The 16,481-nt window shown below is 43.3% G+C and overlaps 1 protein-coding gene across 1 annotated transcript; it reads left to right on the plus strand.

Moving 5' to 3' along the window:
* The first annotated feature begins 1,175 nt into the window (after positions 1-1,175).
* Positions 1,176-11,123, plus strand: LOC136378540 (zinc finger protein 627-like). Its single transcript, XM_066345572.1, is given in 5 exon segments — positions 1,176-1,615; positions 7,394-7,520; positions 7,716-7,788; positions 8,195-9,095; positions 9,097-11,123. Coding segments are annotated over 5 exon segments (1,515 nt in total). The 5' UTR covers positions 1,176-1,393; the 3' UTR covers positions 9,289-11,123.
* Positions 11,124-16,481: the final 5,358 nt, after the last annotated feature.

A 16,481-nucleotide genomic window follows, 5' to 3' on the forward strand; every position in this document is an offset into this window, starting at 1 on the left:
ATAAACCCACCTTCCTCCAACACTTATCTGGGCGTCTTTGTCCTCCTTTGTTTCCTGCAACAGATAGGGCGTCGACCTGGGATGCTGAGTACTCAGGGTAGAAATCCTGAGGTTGTGGGCTTGAGAGTTGGCTCACCAGCTTGAGCATGGGGTCATAGACATGACCCCATAGTCACTGGCTTGAGCCTAAGGTCACTGGCTTGAGCAAGGGGTCACTGGCTCGGCTGGAGCCATGCAGTAAAGACACAAATGAGAAAGCAATGAACATCTAAGGTTCCACAACTATGAATTGATGCTTCTCATCTCTCCCCCTTCCTGTCTCTCTCGCTGAAAAAAAAGCAAAAACAATAGAAGTTAGCTCTGCCATATAGGTAGACCAAAAGAGGTTATTGAAATAACCATACCCTGACCATAGAACAAATTTTGCAAGCTTTGCAGATGAGTAAATGAAAAGAGTTGTGTAAAGCCATTATGTTAGTTTTGTAAAGGCCATAAATGTTCCCTGATGTCTGTGGATCCCGGAAAAGCCCTCAGGATGCTGCCTTAACAACCTCTGTAAAAGGCCAAGATAACCGAGCACATTCTTTTGCTTTTTGCAAAATGCTTTGCTGAGCACTCTCTCCCTAGCTTGTTCCAGCAATAACCAAAAGCCTGTTTTGCTTCTGTAAAACTGCTTTGTCTAGGTGCTCACCCCTCCCTTCGCTTCTTTTTCTGCCTTTAAAGCAAACCCCTGAGTTCTTTAGGGGCTGCATGATTTAGGTGACTACTGATAGTCCCCCTGCAGTCGGTCTCTGGCTTTGAAATAAAGATTTTAATTTGGCTACTTAATTGTGTGTCAAAACGTTTGTTTCCTCGCTGTCCAGATATAACAGTTATCACTGAAAATCTTTTATTATGGCCAAGCCCCCGAATTCAAGTCAAAGAGAGGGGCAGAAGTTTCTATAAAGCCTGCTGGTAAAATTGCCTTTAGCACAAAATCTGCATACCATTGAGGCACAACTTGAGGTGGCTCATTCTGAACCTCCACAGGCTATTACACTCTTAGAAAAGATGTATACACACTCGAGTCTTGCTACTATGTCACATATCTTTTTTTTTCTTTTAATTTTAGAGAGAGGAAGGGGAGAGAAAAATCAATTTGTTGTTCCACTTACTTATGCACTCTTCGGTTGATTCTTGTCTGTGACCGGGAATGAAACCTGCCACCTTGGTGTATCAAGGACGCTCTAACCAACTGAGCTACCCGGCCAAGGCTGGTGAGGTATCTGTTTTTGCAAGGAAGGATCATAGTTTCCTGATGGACTTTCGGCAAGACGCTTCCATGCATATGTCCCTGGACAGGGAGTTCTGGCTGCTTCGGAATCAAGCGTCCTAACTCAGGCACTAGGGGGCGATGTCTTGCGGACTGTCTGTTGTCTCAGGAGCTGTGGGTGCAGGTGGGTGGGGCTCCGTTCGGCTACTGTCCGTATGTCCTTCTCGCTCCGGTTGCGCTAGGGATCACGTTCCGTTGCCCTTAAAACACCACGTTGCTCAGCCACCATCAGTCGAGCTGCGAGCTGCACTGGTCCGGGGAGTCGTAGGCAGGCCTCCGGCAGACCCGGGAAACCTGGACATGGTGAGTGCGGGGCCGGGCCAGGAGGCGGGAGGAGAGGCTGGTGTGTCCCTCACCCCCCGCCGCCAAGGCGGCCGGGTCTCCTCACCATCCAGCCTGGCGTCTGCGCTCTGGGGGCTCCGCTCAAACTCAGTCCCCTCGGGCTCGCAGTGTGGAGCCTGGACCGCCAACCCTGACCCCGAGTGTTCACTCTGTCACTGCGAGCGATCACTTCGGGCGACTTCGCCAGAGCGTTTCTGGGCAGCTCTGCACCCGCATTTCCGCGTTTCCCCAGGTGGTACGGTGACCACGGGGAGGGTTATTGGGGACAATCTCGACGCTGCTGGGTTTGCGTGGGAGGGGCTGTGGTCTCTAGGGTCCCCTATCCCTTCTTTCTAACCAGAGGGAACCCGTTTTCTTCTGAGTCTTCCATGTTTGGGGAGCAGGGTCGCAAATCCACTACCTGTCTCCCAGGCCTAGCTCTGCTACAGATGCCTGCATTTCCAGTCTCCCCGCCCCCCTCCCACCGAATCTCAAACGCCATCTTCCCTTCTCTGAGGCACAACATCATAATCAATTAGTGTGTGTGTGTGGTGCATTTCAAACTGTTTTGTGGGGTTTTTAAAAATAAACTCGACTAAATAAATCTGAAGATCTAATTGGCTTTATTCCCCATTCATGAATCTGGCAGCATCCTATCTAGTAAATAGAATCTCAGAGGAGCTGCACAAAATGGAAATTTATAGACAAAAAATGTAGTGGGATCAAGGTTATTAGCAAAAGAAAAGATTGTTTCAGGCAAGGTCACTTTTCCTTAGGAAAGGAACAGCAGGAGCTTTATTAGGCAGATTAGTGTTGATCAGGAAATTCCAAACTAGTTGGTTTAAAATTTTATACCTGGGAGAGGTTAAAAGTACAGTTTAGTACTGTTAAGCACCCCTTCAGCTGGGGAATGTTATGGACCGAACGCAAGTAATTATTGACTGGAGCCCAAATTGGTTAGAAATTTAAAGAGCGTTTATTAGCCAGCAGGCGACTGCTAGCTGAAAAACAGCTAACAGCCCGGAGCCTAAGGAGAGAGCAGTATTTAAGGCAGGGGTCGGGAACCTATGGCTCCCGAGCCAGATGTTGCTTTTGATGGCTGCATCTGGCTCACAGACAAATCTTTAATTAAAAAAAAATGTTAAAAATATAAAACATTCTCATGTATTACAATCCATTCATTTCCTACCACTCATGTTCATGCGGGTGGGCTGGAGCCAATCACAGCTGTCCTCTGGGACAACACCAAATTTTTATTGGATAATACCTAACCGGCCTTTGTATGGCTCTCATGGAATTACATTTTAAAATATATGGCGGTTATGGCTCTCTCAGCCAAAAAGGTTCCCGACCCCTGATTTAAGGGGATAAACCACAAAGTCATAGCTATTAGAGCAAGTATGCACAACATTCTTGACATTTCCATTAGAAAGTATTCTTTGTTCTAAAGTTGATTACAGTTCTTCCTGTAATTGCTGCAAGGCTGAAGCATAAAACTATCCTGCTTCTGTAGGCAAGATTTAAGTCAAGATATCTAACTAGTTGGGCTTGTAAGTTACCGCCACAGGCAAGCTCCGTTTAATGCTTAACTTCCTTGTACAGACTGTTGGGGATTTTCTACTCTAAGCAGCTACCAAAAGTAAGTTTAAAGTTCCTCTTTATGTCCAACTCTCTATACACAATACTGAGGTCCCATACACCAGTGGTCCTCAACCCTTTTTGGGCCACGGACCGGTTTAATGTCAGAAAATATTTTCACAGACCGGCCTTTAGGGTGGGACGGATTAATGCACATAATAAAATTATGCGACCGGCGTAAAAACTGTGGTATTTTTAAATATAATTGTCGAACTTACGAGACAAGAGTCAAGAGTCTTAGATGGATGTAACAGAGGGAATCTGGTCATTTTTTAAAAATAAAACATTGTTCAGACTTAAATATAAATAAAACGGAAATAATGTAAGTTATTTATTCTTTCTTTGCGGACCGGTACTAGTCCGCGGCCCCGGGGTTGGGGTACTGTTGGGCAGATAAAATGTATTATGCTCACTTTGTTAAAGACGGCACTGCCCACGAGGAGGCCATCACCCAGGTGATATTAATGTGTGTTGGGGGCAGGCAGGATCGTTGTAGCCTGGGGCTTGGTTTTGGGATTAAGCCTTTCCCACCCTTTTTGATGTGGGGTAGTACAATCCAATCATGCCTCAGAGAAGTGACTTTGTATTAGAGACTTCCCTATTTTGTATATTGGGTTAGAGGTTGTGAAGCTACAATATAAAATGGGGGCAGAATGAGAGTTTGCGCTCTTGGTTCCTGGGATGATTAGCATGAGAGAGCAGAGGGAGCAGAGCAGAGAGCAGAAAGAGGCCATGTGGCCAGGAGAAGCAGCCAAGATGGCGGAGTGCTGAGTGAGAAGCCAGTTTGTGTAGTGTTTGTATCTGGGATAAGGAAGGAGATGGGGAACTGAGGAGAATAAGGCTGGTGAGCTAGAAACCTTTGATTCTAGGAAACTTGGATAAGTCAGTAGCTTTGTAAGCACTGAATGTGAGTGGGTTTTGGAGCCCAGTGTGTATTTTTACTTGCACGCCGGGTGCAAGCTAGAATTAAAGACTATGGCCCACCAGTTTTTGGCTCCGCTGTTTCTTTACCGACTGTCCGAATCCAATGCGAACCTGCATGGGCCAGGCTGCTGTGATAGTGGCCCTGGCCACGGCTCCTGGCTTGGACAGGTACCACTGCCATACTCAACACTAGGACCCTATCACAGGGAATACTACCTCCTTAGGCAATTTTGCTGTTTGGACTTCTGACACAGACCTGCATGGTATAGCCTGTCTGCACACCTAGTTTATATGTATAGCCTATTACAAACCTGTACAACATGTTACTGTACTGAATACTGTAGGCATTTGTAATGTAATGGTAGTAAGTACCTGTGAATCTAAACATAGAAGTACAGTAAAAATAGGGCATACAAGATTTAAACAACGGTACAGCTATATTGGGTATGGCGAATGGAGCTTGCCACTCGAGGTTGCTGTGCACGCGTCAGTGAGTGGAGAGTGAATGCGAGGGTCTGGGATGTTACTGTGCACTACTATAGATTTTATAACATTGTACACTTAGGCCACTAAATTTATAAAATAACAGATTAAATCAAGCACAGGAGATATTGATGCAATCAAAAGACAGTAAATACCAGATCTTTGAGGCTGCTGCCTGCATAAAACAGCATACCCTTATAGCAGACTTTTTTTAATAAGTAGAAAGAGTACACTCTAAAGATAAGAAATGGCCCTGGCTGGTTGTCTCAGCAGTAGAGCATGGGTTCGATTCCAGTCAGGGCACACAGGAGAAGCAACCATCTGCTTCTCCACGCCTCCCCCTCCTCTCTCTCTCTCTCTCTCTCTCTCTCTCTCTCTCCCTCCCTCCCTCCCTCCCTCCCTCCCTCTCTCCCTCTCTCCCTCTCTCTCCCTCCCTCCCTCTCTCTCTCTCTCTCTCTCTTGTGCCCTCTCACAGCCATGGCTGGAATGAACAAGTTGCTCCAGGTGCTGAGGGTGGCTGCATGGCCTCACCTCAGGTGCTAACAATAGCTCGGTTATGAGCATGGTCCTGGATGGGCAGAGCATCAGCCTCAGACGGGGCTTGCCAGGTGGATCCAGGTTGGGCACATGCAGGAGTCTGTCTCTCTGCCTCCCTGCCTCTCGCTTGATAAAATTTTTTTTTAAATAGTAAAGGTTAAAAATATAGTATAATAAAAACATAAACCAGTAACATAGCCATTTATCATTAAGTATAATTGTATGTGCTGTACTTTCATAGGACTGGCAGCACAATGAGCTTGTTCACACCAGCATCACCATAAACATGCGATGTTATCACGGGTGTGAGTGCACTGGGTAATAGGAATTTTTTAAATTCATTATAATCTTCTGGGACCACCATCTTATATGTGGTCTCTTGTTGAACATAGGTTATGTGGCTCATGACTGTATTGAGATTTGGCTTTGGTGATATAATTTAGCACAGGTGAATCCATTATGGGCCTCTTAATCTCCTTTTTTAATAAAACACATTCAATATTTTAGTTATTTATTATTTTCCCATAGTCAATGGATGGCTGTTTTTAAAAGGTTTGTTTTGTGTCTGTGGATAATTTACATGAGAGAACAGTAGGTCCTTTGCATAAACTCTTTGTGCCTCTCCTAGGGTCCTCCCTGGGCACAGACATCCTATATGGGAAATCCTCTGGGTGGAGGTTCCTCTTGGGTAACTTTCCTGGGTGTTCTAGATCAGCACTGCTTCTCCCTGAGTTTGTGACCTTTAAACATTTATTCATTTTATTTTAGTCCCAAGGTTTGAGTGAATAAAAATTTATTTAGTCACTACAACTTGAAGCACAGTATAAAATATTTCCAAAGATGCAAGAGAGAGGTGACTTCCAGAAAAATTAAAATTCCACGGTTGCATTGCATGTATTAAACTCTTGTTTTTCTTTTTCCTCCCAGTGTGGGTAGGAATATTAAAAGTCTATTCTTTTAATTTTGGTGAGTCAGATAGCTTTTCAGATCTTATACCAGAGGTGTTGAAGTATGATTAATAGTTTACAAAACAAAATTTGCCATGGAAACAATAATTAACTTGTTTTTTTACTTTTTGAAGTTGATACTTGTGGATTTTCTTGTTGAAGTTTCTTACAATTTTATTCCCTCCTTTACACATAAATACTGGATTTAAGTGACTTTGCAGATTGTTCAAACACTGGCTTTCTGTCATTCAAAATATCAATAGTGGTTCAAAGGGAACCACTTGAGGGCCCACTGGATTCTTCCTGGGGGCCGCCTCCTGCAGGTGTCCTCCCTGCTCACACCCACCATTTAAATTACCTTTAAACTGAAAAGCTCCAGCTCTGGAAAGCTGGGGGTGTAGGTGCACATGGGGAAGGGGAGACACCCCTTTTGAGGTTTTAGTTGTGGTTCCCTGGGCCTGTTTCTAGGGTGGAGTTTTGCATTGACAGTATCTGCACTCAAAAGTATAATTTGTGCACATTGCGAAAGTCTGTGAAAGTCAGGAGTCTTGTGTCTGTACCTCCCCTCCTCTCACTGAATAAGCAAAAAGAAAACCAAACAAGGCCCTGGCTGGTTGGCTTAGCGGTAGAGCGTTGGCCTGGCGTGCGGGGGACCCGGGTTCGATTCCTGGCCAGGGCACATAGGAGAAGCGCCCATTTGCTTCTCCACCGCCCCCCTCCTTCCTCTCTGTCTCTCTCTTCCCCTCCTGCAGCCAGGGCTCCATTGGAGCGGGGATGGCCCGGGCGCTGGGGATGGCTCCTTGGCCTCTGCCCCGGGCGCTGGAGTGGCTCTGGTCGTGGCAGAGTGACGCCCTGGTGGGCAGAGCATTGCCCCTGGTGGGCGTGCCGAGTGGATCCTGGTCGGGCGCATGCGGGAGTCTGTCTGACTGTCTCTCCCCGTTTCCAGCTTCAGAAAAAAAAAAAAAAAAAAATTTGTATAGAATTTCTCCAAAGTGCTCTGTACCCTGACATTAAAGAGCACTAAAGATTTAAAGTGATCACAATAAAAATGTAGCAAATTCCGTGTGCTCATGAGGAAGTAAGTGTGGCCAATAAATAAGTCGGACAACCACCAAGTCATAGAATAAATGTTGGGGGCCACATGTCATATGTGAATTTCTTATGCATTATGTATAGACTCTCAGTGCTCTCTGTCTCACCCATCGTCCTATACATATGTGGGATATTTTAGGACTCAGTGGCCTTGGAGGATGTTAATGTGAAGTTCACCATGGAAGAGTGGGCTTTCCTGGATCCAATCCAGAAGAAACTCTACAGAGATGTGATGCAGGAAACCTTCAGGAACCTGGCCTCAATAGGTAGGGATGACAATTTCTTAGTTATTTAGTTGATTAGAAAATTATAGTGTTGCTTGCTCATCAATGCTGATTTAAGAAGTGAAATGTGGAAAAGGAATACATTGATAATTAAACTAGGTATGATCACAGCTTATCATGGACCTAAAATCTAACCATTTCCTATGTTCTTTAATAGTTTATATTGCTTTTTTCTAGCATATGTTTTAGAAGAAAAATGGGAAGAGCATGACAGTGAAGATCAGTATGAAAATCATGGGATGAATCTTAGGTGAGTCACCTACATGAGAAAGCAGTGTCCCACAAGAGAAACTTATTATGACATCAAATTTTAAAAACAGGCAAACCAATCTAATCAGCCCAGCTTCCAATTAATTCATTCTTAGAATACTTTTATCAATACATTTTTCTCTAATATGACCTAGATGTTTAGTGTATAAAAATAAGTATACTTGGAAACAGTATACAGAAACACCATTAATAAATATTACTGTTTTCATAATATCTATGATCAAGCCGTTTTTCATAGTTTTTAGTATATCCACATTCAGACAATCAGAATGTGCAGAAACCCTACACTTTTCTTGAAAAGTGGTAAAAATGTCACTGTTATAATATTAATGAATATAAAATTACTAATAAACAAAGTATTAATAATATGCTTCTGATTTTTACAGCAGTCCTGTGGCAGAGACACTCTGTGAAAGGAAGTTAGATAGTCAGTGTGGAGAAACCGTCAGCCAGATTCCAAATCATAGTGAAAAGAAGGAGGCTCCTGCTGATATAAAACTGCCTCAATCCAGCCTGTGTAGCCAAGTCTTCGTGTATCCTTTATTTTTTAACAGCCATGTGAGATCTTCTACTGGACTTCAACTGTACCAGCGTCAGGAACATGAAGAAAAGCCTTACAAATGTAAGGAGTGTGGGAAAGCTTTTCACAATCGCCGGTATAGTCGAATACATGAAAGGGCACACAGTGGAGGACGGCCCTATGAATGTACAAAATGCGGTAAAGCCTTCACTTATTTAAGTAACTTATATAGACATCGGAGAATGCATAAAGGAGATAAATCCTATGAATGTAAGGAATGTGGTAAGAGCTTCTGTTCTTCCAGCTCCCTTGGAAAACATGAAAGTATTCATCCTGGAAAGAGAACCCATGTTCAGGAGAAACCCTATGAGTGTAAGAAGTGTGGGAAAGCCTTGAGTTCTCTCACCACATTTCAAAGACACATGATAAAGCACACTAATGATGGACCTTTTAAATGTAAGGAGTGTGGGAAAGAAATCAGGTGTCTAAGAAACTTTCTAAGTCATGAAATGATACACAGTGGAGAAAAGCCCTATGAGTGTAAGGAGTGTGGGAAAGCCTTCACTTCTCTCAGATATCTTCAAAAACATCAAAGAAATCATAATGGAAAGAAGCCCCATGAATGTAAGAAATGTGGTAAAACTTTCTATTATCCCATTTCCCTTAGGAGTCATGAAAGAACTCATACTGGGGAGAAACCCTATGAATGTAAACACTGTGAGAAAGCCTTTAGTTGTCCCGCTTGCTTTCAATTTCATGAAAAAAATTCATAGTGAAGAGATACCATATCAATGTAGGCAATGTGGCAAAGCCTTTAGTTGTCTAACGTACTCTCAAATATGTGAAAGAACACACAGTGGAGAAAAGCCCTACGAATGTGCAAAATGTGATAAAGGCTTCAGTTTCTCAAGCAGTTTTCAGAAACACGTGCAAACACATTGCAGAGAGAAACCCTGCTGACATAAAGATGTGGAAGAGCCATCATTTGTCTTTCAGCTGTGCTGTCATGTCTGATAATCCAGATTGGAGAGGTCCCCTATAACTGTATAAATGCAAAGAATGTTAGAAAAATAAATTTTCCAATTTATTAGAAAGAATGAAAGAATTCACACTGAAGAAAAGCCCTATCATTGTAAAGATTGTAGAAAAGGCTTTAGTCATTCCTGTTCTTTACAAAGTCATGAAAGAACTCACACTTAAAATCTACAGCCTGACCGGGGGGGATGCAGTGGATAGAGCATCGGACTGGGATCCGGAGAACCCAGGTTGAAACTCCAAGGCTGCTGGCTTGAGCGTGGGCTCACCAGTTTGAGTGCAGGGTCGCTGGCTTGACCGTGGGATCATAGACATGACCCCATGATCACCAGCTTGAGCCCAAAGGTCACTGGCTTGAGCAAAGGATCACTCACTCTGCTGCAGCCCCCAGTCAAGGCACATATGAAAAAGCAATCAATGAACAACTAAAGAGACTAAGGAGCTGCAATGAAGAACTGATGCTTCTCATCTCTCTCCCTTCCTGTCTGTCTGTCCATATCTGTCCCTCTCTCTGTCTCTCTCTGTCTTTGTCACAAAAAAAAGAAAGAAAAGAAAATTACGAATATAAGGAATGTGTAAGAACCTTTCACAGACATGTAAGAATGCACAGTGCAGAGAAATCATATAAATGTAAAGAATGTGGAAAAGCCTTCAGCCATCCCATTTTCTTGAAAAGCCATGAAAAAAACTCAATCAAGAGAATTCTGTTGAATGTAAACAGTGTAGGAAAAACTTCATTTTACTTCACATCCCTGCAATACCACGTGAGAGTGGACACTGAATAGATACCGTGTAACCGAAAATGAAGACAAACTTTTACATTTTAACACTTTCAGCATAGCTTGAAAACTGCACTGGAAGGAAACCATATTATCATAACTAGTACATGTAAGCCTGGTGTAAATTAATTCATATACTCCTAAAAATTCACAACATGAAAGAAGCGCTTTAGCCCTGCCTGTTTGGCTCAGTGGTAGAGTGTCGGCCTGGTGTGTGGAAGTCCCGGGTTTGATCCCCAGTCAGGGCACACAGGAAAAGCGACCATCTGCTTCTCCCCCCCCCCCACCCGTCTATCTCTCTTCTCCTCCTACAGCCATGGCTCGGTTGGAGCAAGTTGGCCCCAGGCACTGCGGATGGCTCCATGCCCTTGCTTCAGGTGCTAAAATAGCTTGGTTGCTGAGCAGTGAAGCAACAGCCCAAGATGGGTACAGCATTGCCCAGTAGGGGGCTTGCCAGATGGATCCCCATCAGGATACATGCAAGGAGCCTGTCTCTCTGCCTCCCCGCTTCTCATTTAAGAAAAATTTTAAAAAGAGAAATGCACACATGGTCATTATCACTGGCTCATTCTTAAAGTGATTCTCTGTAGTATGGATTTCTACTTCCCCAAGTAAACACTGAGGTAATATAAATCTGTAGGTACTCTTTAAGCAAGAGCTTAAAGGTATTTTTTTTCCTTTTAGTCAGTTAATAAACATTTTGTGTTTCTGTATTAAAGTTTGTTAGATCTGTGGGTGAGTTGAAGTGTTTTACTAATATGCAAGTAGGTTTAAATTTTATGTAGTTTTGTAATTGTTCTGTAAAGAAAGGAATATTGAAAAATAATACTTTGGTATTTGTTCACTTCTTTTTCTACTGGCCTGGAGCAAGTACCTATTGAATGAATATTCCTTACCCATATATGTTATCAGAAAACCCTTTTCATTGGCTTGAAGAGCCTTACGCCATTATCTTGTCAATAAATATGATTTTTGACCTGACCTGTGGTGGCGCACTAGATAATACACTGACCTGGAATGGTGAGATCGCTGGTTCGAAACCCTGGTCTTGCTTGGTCAAGGCACATATGGAAGTTGATGTTTGCTGCTCCTCCCCCCCTTTTTTTCTCTTTGTCTCTGTCTCTCTAAAATGAATAAAGTCTTAAAAAAATAAAATGTTAAAAAATAAATAAATGGTTCTTTTCAATTACAGTTGAACATTCAGTATTATTTTAGTTCATAAATATTTACCATATATTTGTAAGTATGCCAAGGTCTTAAATAATCCCGTGTGAATTTTTTTTTAATCTATTATCCTTTGCTGTTCGTCATTGTTTTTTGCTGGGATTTAGACGATGCAGTTTGCATTAAGAAGAGAGACCTGTGATAAGACAATAAAATCTAGAGTTTGAGATGACCCTTCCTGACTGTTATAGCAACATGAGTAATGTTGTGAACTACTTTTTTACAATCTGTTGCCTTTATGGATCCATGTTAGAAATCACCAAGGCCTAATTACATGAAATGACTGCAAAAGCAAAATAGGATTAGACTGGTTTTGAAGCCACTTGTGCAAAAGGAAACAGAAGCGTAGAGCTTTTGGGTACACTTCCTTTTAGGTTGCTTTCTTCAATCTTTGCCCTGCCAGCCAAACATATCCTCATAACCAACACTATGACTCCCATTCATCTCAGATACAAACTTTACAGTTGTTTAGAATTCAACAATCAAGATCCAGCATAGGGCTCTGACCGGTTGGCTCAGTGGTAGACTGTTGGCCTGGCATGTGGATGTCCTGGATTCAATTACTGGTCAGGGCACATAGGAGAAGCGACCATCTGCTTATCCACCCTCTCCCCCCTTCTTTTTTACCCTCCCCTCCCACAGCCATGGCTGGATTGGTTTGAGTGAGTTGGATCCAGGCACTGAGTATGGCTCCGAGGCCTTCACCTCAGGTGCTAAAAGTGGCACCCTGTTGCTGAGCAATGGAGCAGTGCCCCAGAAGGGCAGCATGGCCTAGTATGGGGCTTGCCAGGTGGATCCCAATTGAGGTGCATAGGGAAGTCTGTCTCTATGCCTCCCCTCCTCTCCCTTAATAAAGAAAAAAAATCCAGCATAGGTCCATAGGTTGGATTTTCCTGCAAGCCCATATATATCCACCAGGCAACAAATGTAGACTCATGGTTGAGACTGTTTTCTGAAGGGTATGCCAGCTGCTCTTCTTTGCACTGTATTTGTATTAGGTCTAATTTGACTAGTAAGTGTCTTGTCCTGTTAATACCATTGCTGACTATGTGATTCCTATCCCACTATGACCACTACAATGGTGCAGTGCAAAATATCTACATAACAGTTCTTCCACCACACTGTGCAGTGACTTGGCTAAACCAGTCCTTCCATGTGAGAATCAGTACTTTCCTCATTTCAGGCACATTCTGGGTGTTTCCTGTTACTTGAGCATAATCTCTCAATGATTTCAATTTTTAGTTGTATGTGGTTAAAACTGCATTTTTCCTCTAATGCAGTGGTCCCCAACCTTTTTTGGGCCACAGACCGGTTTAATGTCAGAAAATATTTTCACGGACCGGCCTTTAGTGTGGGACAGATAAATGTATCACATGACCTAGACAAGCGTCAAGAGTGAGTCTTAGACGGATGTAACAGAGGGAATCTGGTCATTTTTAAAAAATATCGTTCAGACAAATATAAATAAAATGGAAATAATGTAAGTTATTTATTCTTTCTCTGTGGACCGGTACCAAATGGCCCACGGACTGGTACCAGTCCGCGGCCTGGGGTTGGGGACCACTGCTCTAATGCCTCTACACTTTTTTTTTAAGCAAGACAAAGCGACAGAATGGGAGAGAGATGAGAAGCATCAGCTCTTAGTTGCAGCACGTTAGCTGTTTATTGATTGCTTCTCATGCATGCCTTGACCGAGGGGCTCCAGCCAAGCCAGTGACCCCTTGCTCAAGCCAGCAACCTTTGGAATCAATCCAGTGACCATGGGGTCATGTCTATGATCCAGCACTCAAACCAGGGACCCCGTGCTTAAGCTGGAGGAGCCCACGCTCAAGCTGACAATCTCGGGGTTTCAAACCTGGGTTCTCAGCATGCCAGATAATGCTCTGTCCACTGTGCCACTACCTGGTCAGGCAATGCTTCTATACTTTAAAAAATATATATTAACTATTTCCCAAGCACTCATGCTAAGACTATGATTGCGTTTCTTTATTTCTTGAGGCTATAGTAAAATATCCCAGTGTGATTATTCAGGTATGTTTTTTCTCATGCAAATTTTATTTTTAATTTTTTTATAATTATAACTTTTGACAGGATTACTTTTTTATTCACTCATAATATTTAAAACTTCATTTTTTTTAGTACCCTCTTGCCAAAGATCAACAAAATCACACCTGTAGTAAAAGAGAGATGTAAAGAAATGAATTCTGAAGTGACCTCAAAATGGCAGCGTGAGAGATACTCTGGATCTCTCTCCTTGAAATTTCAACAAATTCAACAACTATAAACAGAAGGTGCCCAGGTGTACCTGAAATATCCACACACCAGATAGACAAAGTTTTGATTGGGTGATAAGGCAGGCAGAAGATAGTATCTATTCCCTAAGGACAAAAGCTGGAGGACTGAGTTTTTCTCTTTCCTCAGTGATCTGAAGGACGGAGGCACTTTAAGTATGGGTTTTGTTTTGGAGCCAGAAGTGGAGATACTGAAGGGCAGAGGGGAAGGAGCTGAAAAGGTGGGCATGCATCCAAGAGCAGGAACATAGCCAGTTCCTGGTGTCTGCTTGCATCACTGGGCTCCATTTGTGATGGCAGGCGCTAGGTGCACACATAGCCTGCTTCATGCTCCCAAGATCCATGCACAAATAGCCCATGGAGATTGTTCCGTGCTCATCTGTCCCTGCAGCTCACAGAGTTTGTCCAGTGCATGGCATGGAGACACACTTGATCTGTGATCTGTGCCCCACTCACCCTGCTCCCAAAGCTTGGGTGCTAGGGCCCCGGTTTGCAGCATGCAGCCCCTACCCTACCCAGGGTTGCACTTTGAGTGGTATTAGAGGAAGAACCAGGCTGTGTCTCCCCCAGCCTCCCAAGTCCCACATTGCTCCCCTACTACAGGAAATACTAAAGGGGGTTATCTGACCAGATACAAAGAATAAAACAAAAGTACAAGTAAAAGCTCCAACAAGACTATAATAAAAATAAAGATAATCTGTGACAACAATAACATAAAAGGGGAGAGGACAAAGATCAGCAGTAGCAAAGGAGGATGGAGTGCAGAAGCACTCATGAGATAACAAACTCTAATAAATATGATAATTTTTCTTTTAATAACCTAATGGTAACTACCCCCAAAAATGCCACTACTGAAACACATAGCTTAAAAGGAAGAAACAGGGAGAGTCCAAAATGGCGATGGAATAAGCAGATGTTCCAACTACCACCTCCCTGGACCAAATTGGATTACAACTTAATTTAAGAACAATCATCTTGAGTAACCAACTTTGGACTAAATGAAGAGGAATGTATAACTAAGGATCACAGAAGAAGCCACACGGAGACTGATAGAAAGAGTGGAGTTGCAAAAAGGGCTGCCCTGCTCCTAGGAGTGAGTGGTGGCTGAGGGTCTGGAGGGATTCGCACTGCAGGTAGGGTGGCCTGAGAGGTGTGGGTCCTCAGCCCCAGGTCAGGATCCCCAGCCTATAGCCTCAGAGTCTAGAAGAGGCTCCCAGACAGCATTTGGTGGTGAAAAGAGCTGGGGTTTGTCTATGAGAGACAGAGCTCTCAGAGATGCAGGCTCTGTCTTAAAGGGCCAGTACAGAAAATCTCATTCACAGCCACTTACCCAGGGCTCCAGTGGGGGAGAGCTGAGAGGACTAGAGTTGCATGAGGAGAGTATAAAGTTGGAGGCCCAGAGAGAGACGCTGTGGGGGACAGCCACTGGAAATCCTCTGCTGAGTCATTCTCCAATATTGCAGTTGCCATCTTTCTTGGGTGGAGCAGTGGCATTAGCCTGGGGGAAAGCAACTGCTCTGCCCTCAGGAGTCTCTCCTGCCCCAGGCATGGAGACTGAATCATGCTGAGAAGCCAAGAATCAGGGGACATTATCAGTGATTCATTTTTCTGGTGTTGAGGCCAGAGCTTTCCCCACACACTCACAAGTCTAAGACTGATGCTTTCACCCCACAGGAGACTCAGCAGAAACTGTCCAGACTGTGGGCAGACTACACTTAGTAGTTTCAGAGGCCACACCCATGGACCCCTGGGGCCACATCCTACTGAAGTCTGTGAAAAACGTCTGACAGACTGACACCTGGGGCTGAGGGGGGGAGCCACACTCACCACCCTTCCTAATTCCAGAATTGCCGCAGGCTCTAGACAGGGGGGCAATTCGATAGTTAAGGGGGGCAATTTGAAAATGGACTCCACACGACTTTAACTCTTTCGCCCTGGGCCATTTAAATGTAATGCTAGATATCGGTGCCAAATTTAACAAAAAATGCAATTCTTAAATAATTGCGGTAAATAATTATTAAGTATAATTTCGTTTGATGAGATAAAAATATCAACTGGGTAATAGGCGTTGTCAAGTAAACTTCGTCCTGGGTTCACCGCGGAGTGTGCCGTCTGCCCTGGGGAACCCCGGACGTTTTAAAAACTCGCTAAACAACGCAGTTATTCTCACCTAACTGGCCCATCGCAACTTCTGTAGTGTTTCACATCATTCAGTTGGTGTTAATTTGAAATAAGTGTCAGTCAAAACTGTTGTAAAAGCTCATTGATTTAATAAATATACATATATATATATTGTATAGATATAATTGGTAAGTATTTGATTTTATTTTTATCAATATTAAACTCTTTATTAAGTACTTCTTGCATCGGGGCTAGAAAGCACTAATATTTTATAAATATTATTGGGGCTATAATAGTGCATGCACGACAATTTTAATTTTAGAAGCATAACTTTCCAGAAAATTTTGTCAAGTGGAAAAAATATAGATACCTTTTGATTTGCGGTGGTAGTGTAGTAAATGTGTTATATACATTTAAATAAATATGAATTTTTAGTATACGTTTACTCTATGTCACACTGAATATATTTTAACACATATTTTAATAATTAGTTTTTAATTGATCTTATTTTTATTTCTTTATTATTATTTTTTTTTTGTATTTTTCTGAAGCTGGAAACGAGGAGAGACAGACAGACTCCTGCATGCGCCCGACTGGGATCCACCCGGCACGCCCACCAGGGGCTACGCTCTGTCCACCAGGGGGCGATGCTCTGCCCCTCCAGGGCGTCGCTCTGCCGTGACCAGAGCGACTCTAGTGCCTG

Source organism: Saccopteryx leptura, chromosome 1 (assembly GCF_036850995.1).
Source record: "Saccopteryx leptura isolate mSacLep1 chromosome 1, mSacLep1_pri_phased_curated, whole genome shotgun sequence".
NCBI classification, from domain to species: Eukaryota; Metazoa; Chordata; class Mammalia; order Chiroptera; family Emballonuridae; genus Saccopteryx; species Saccopteryx leptura.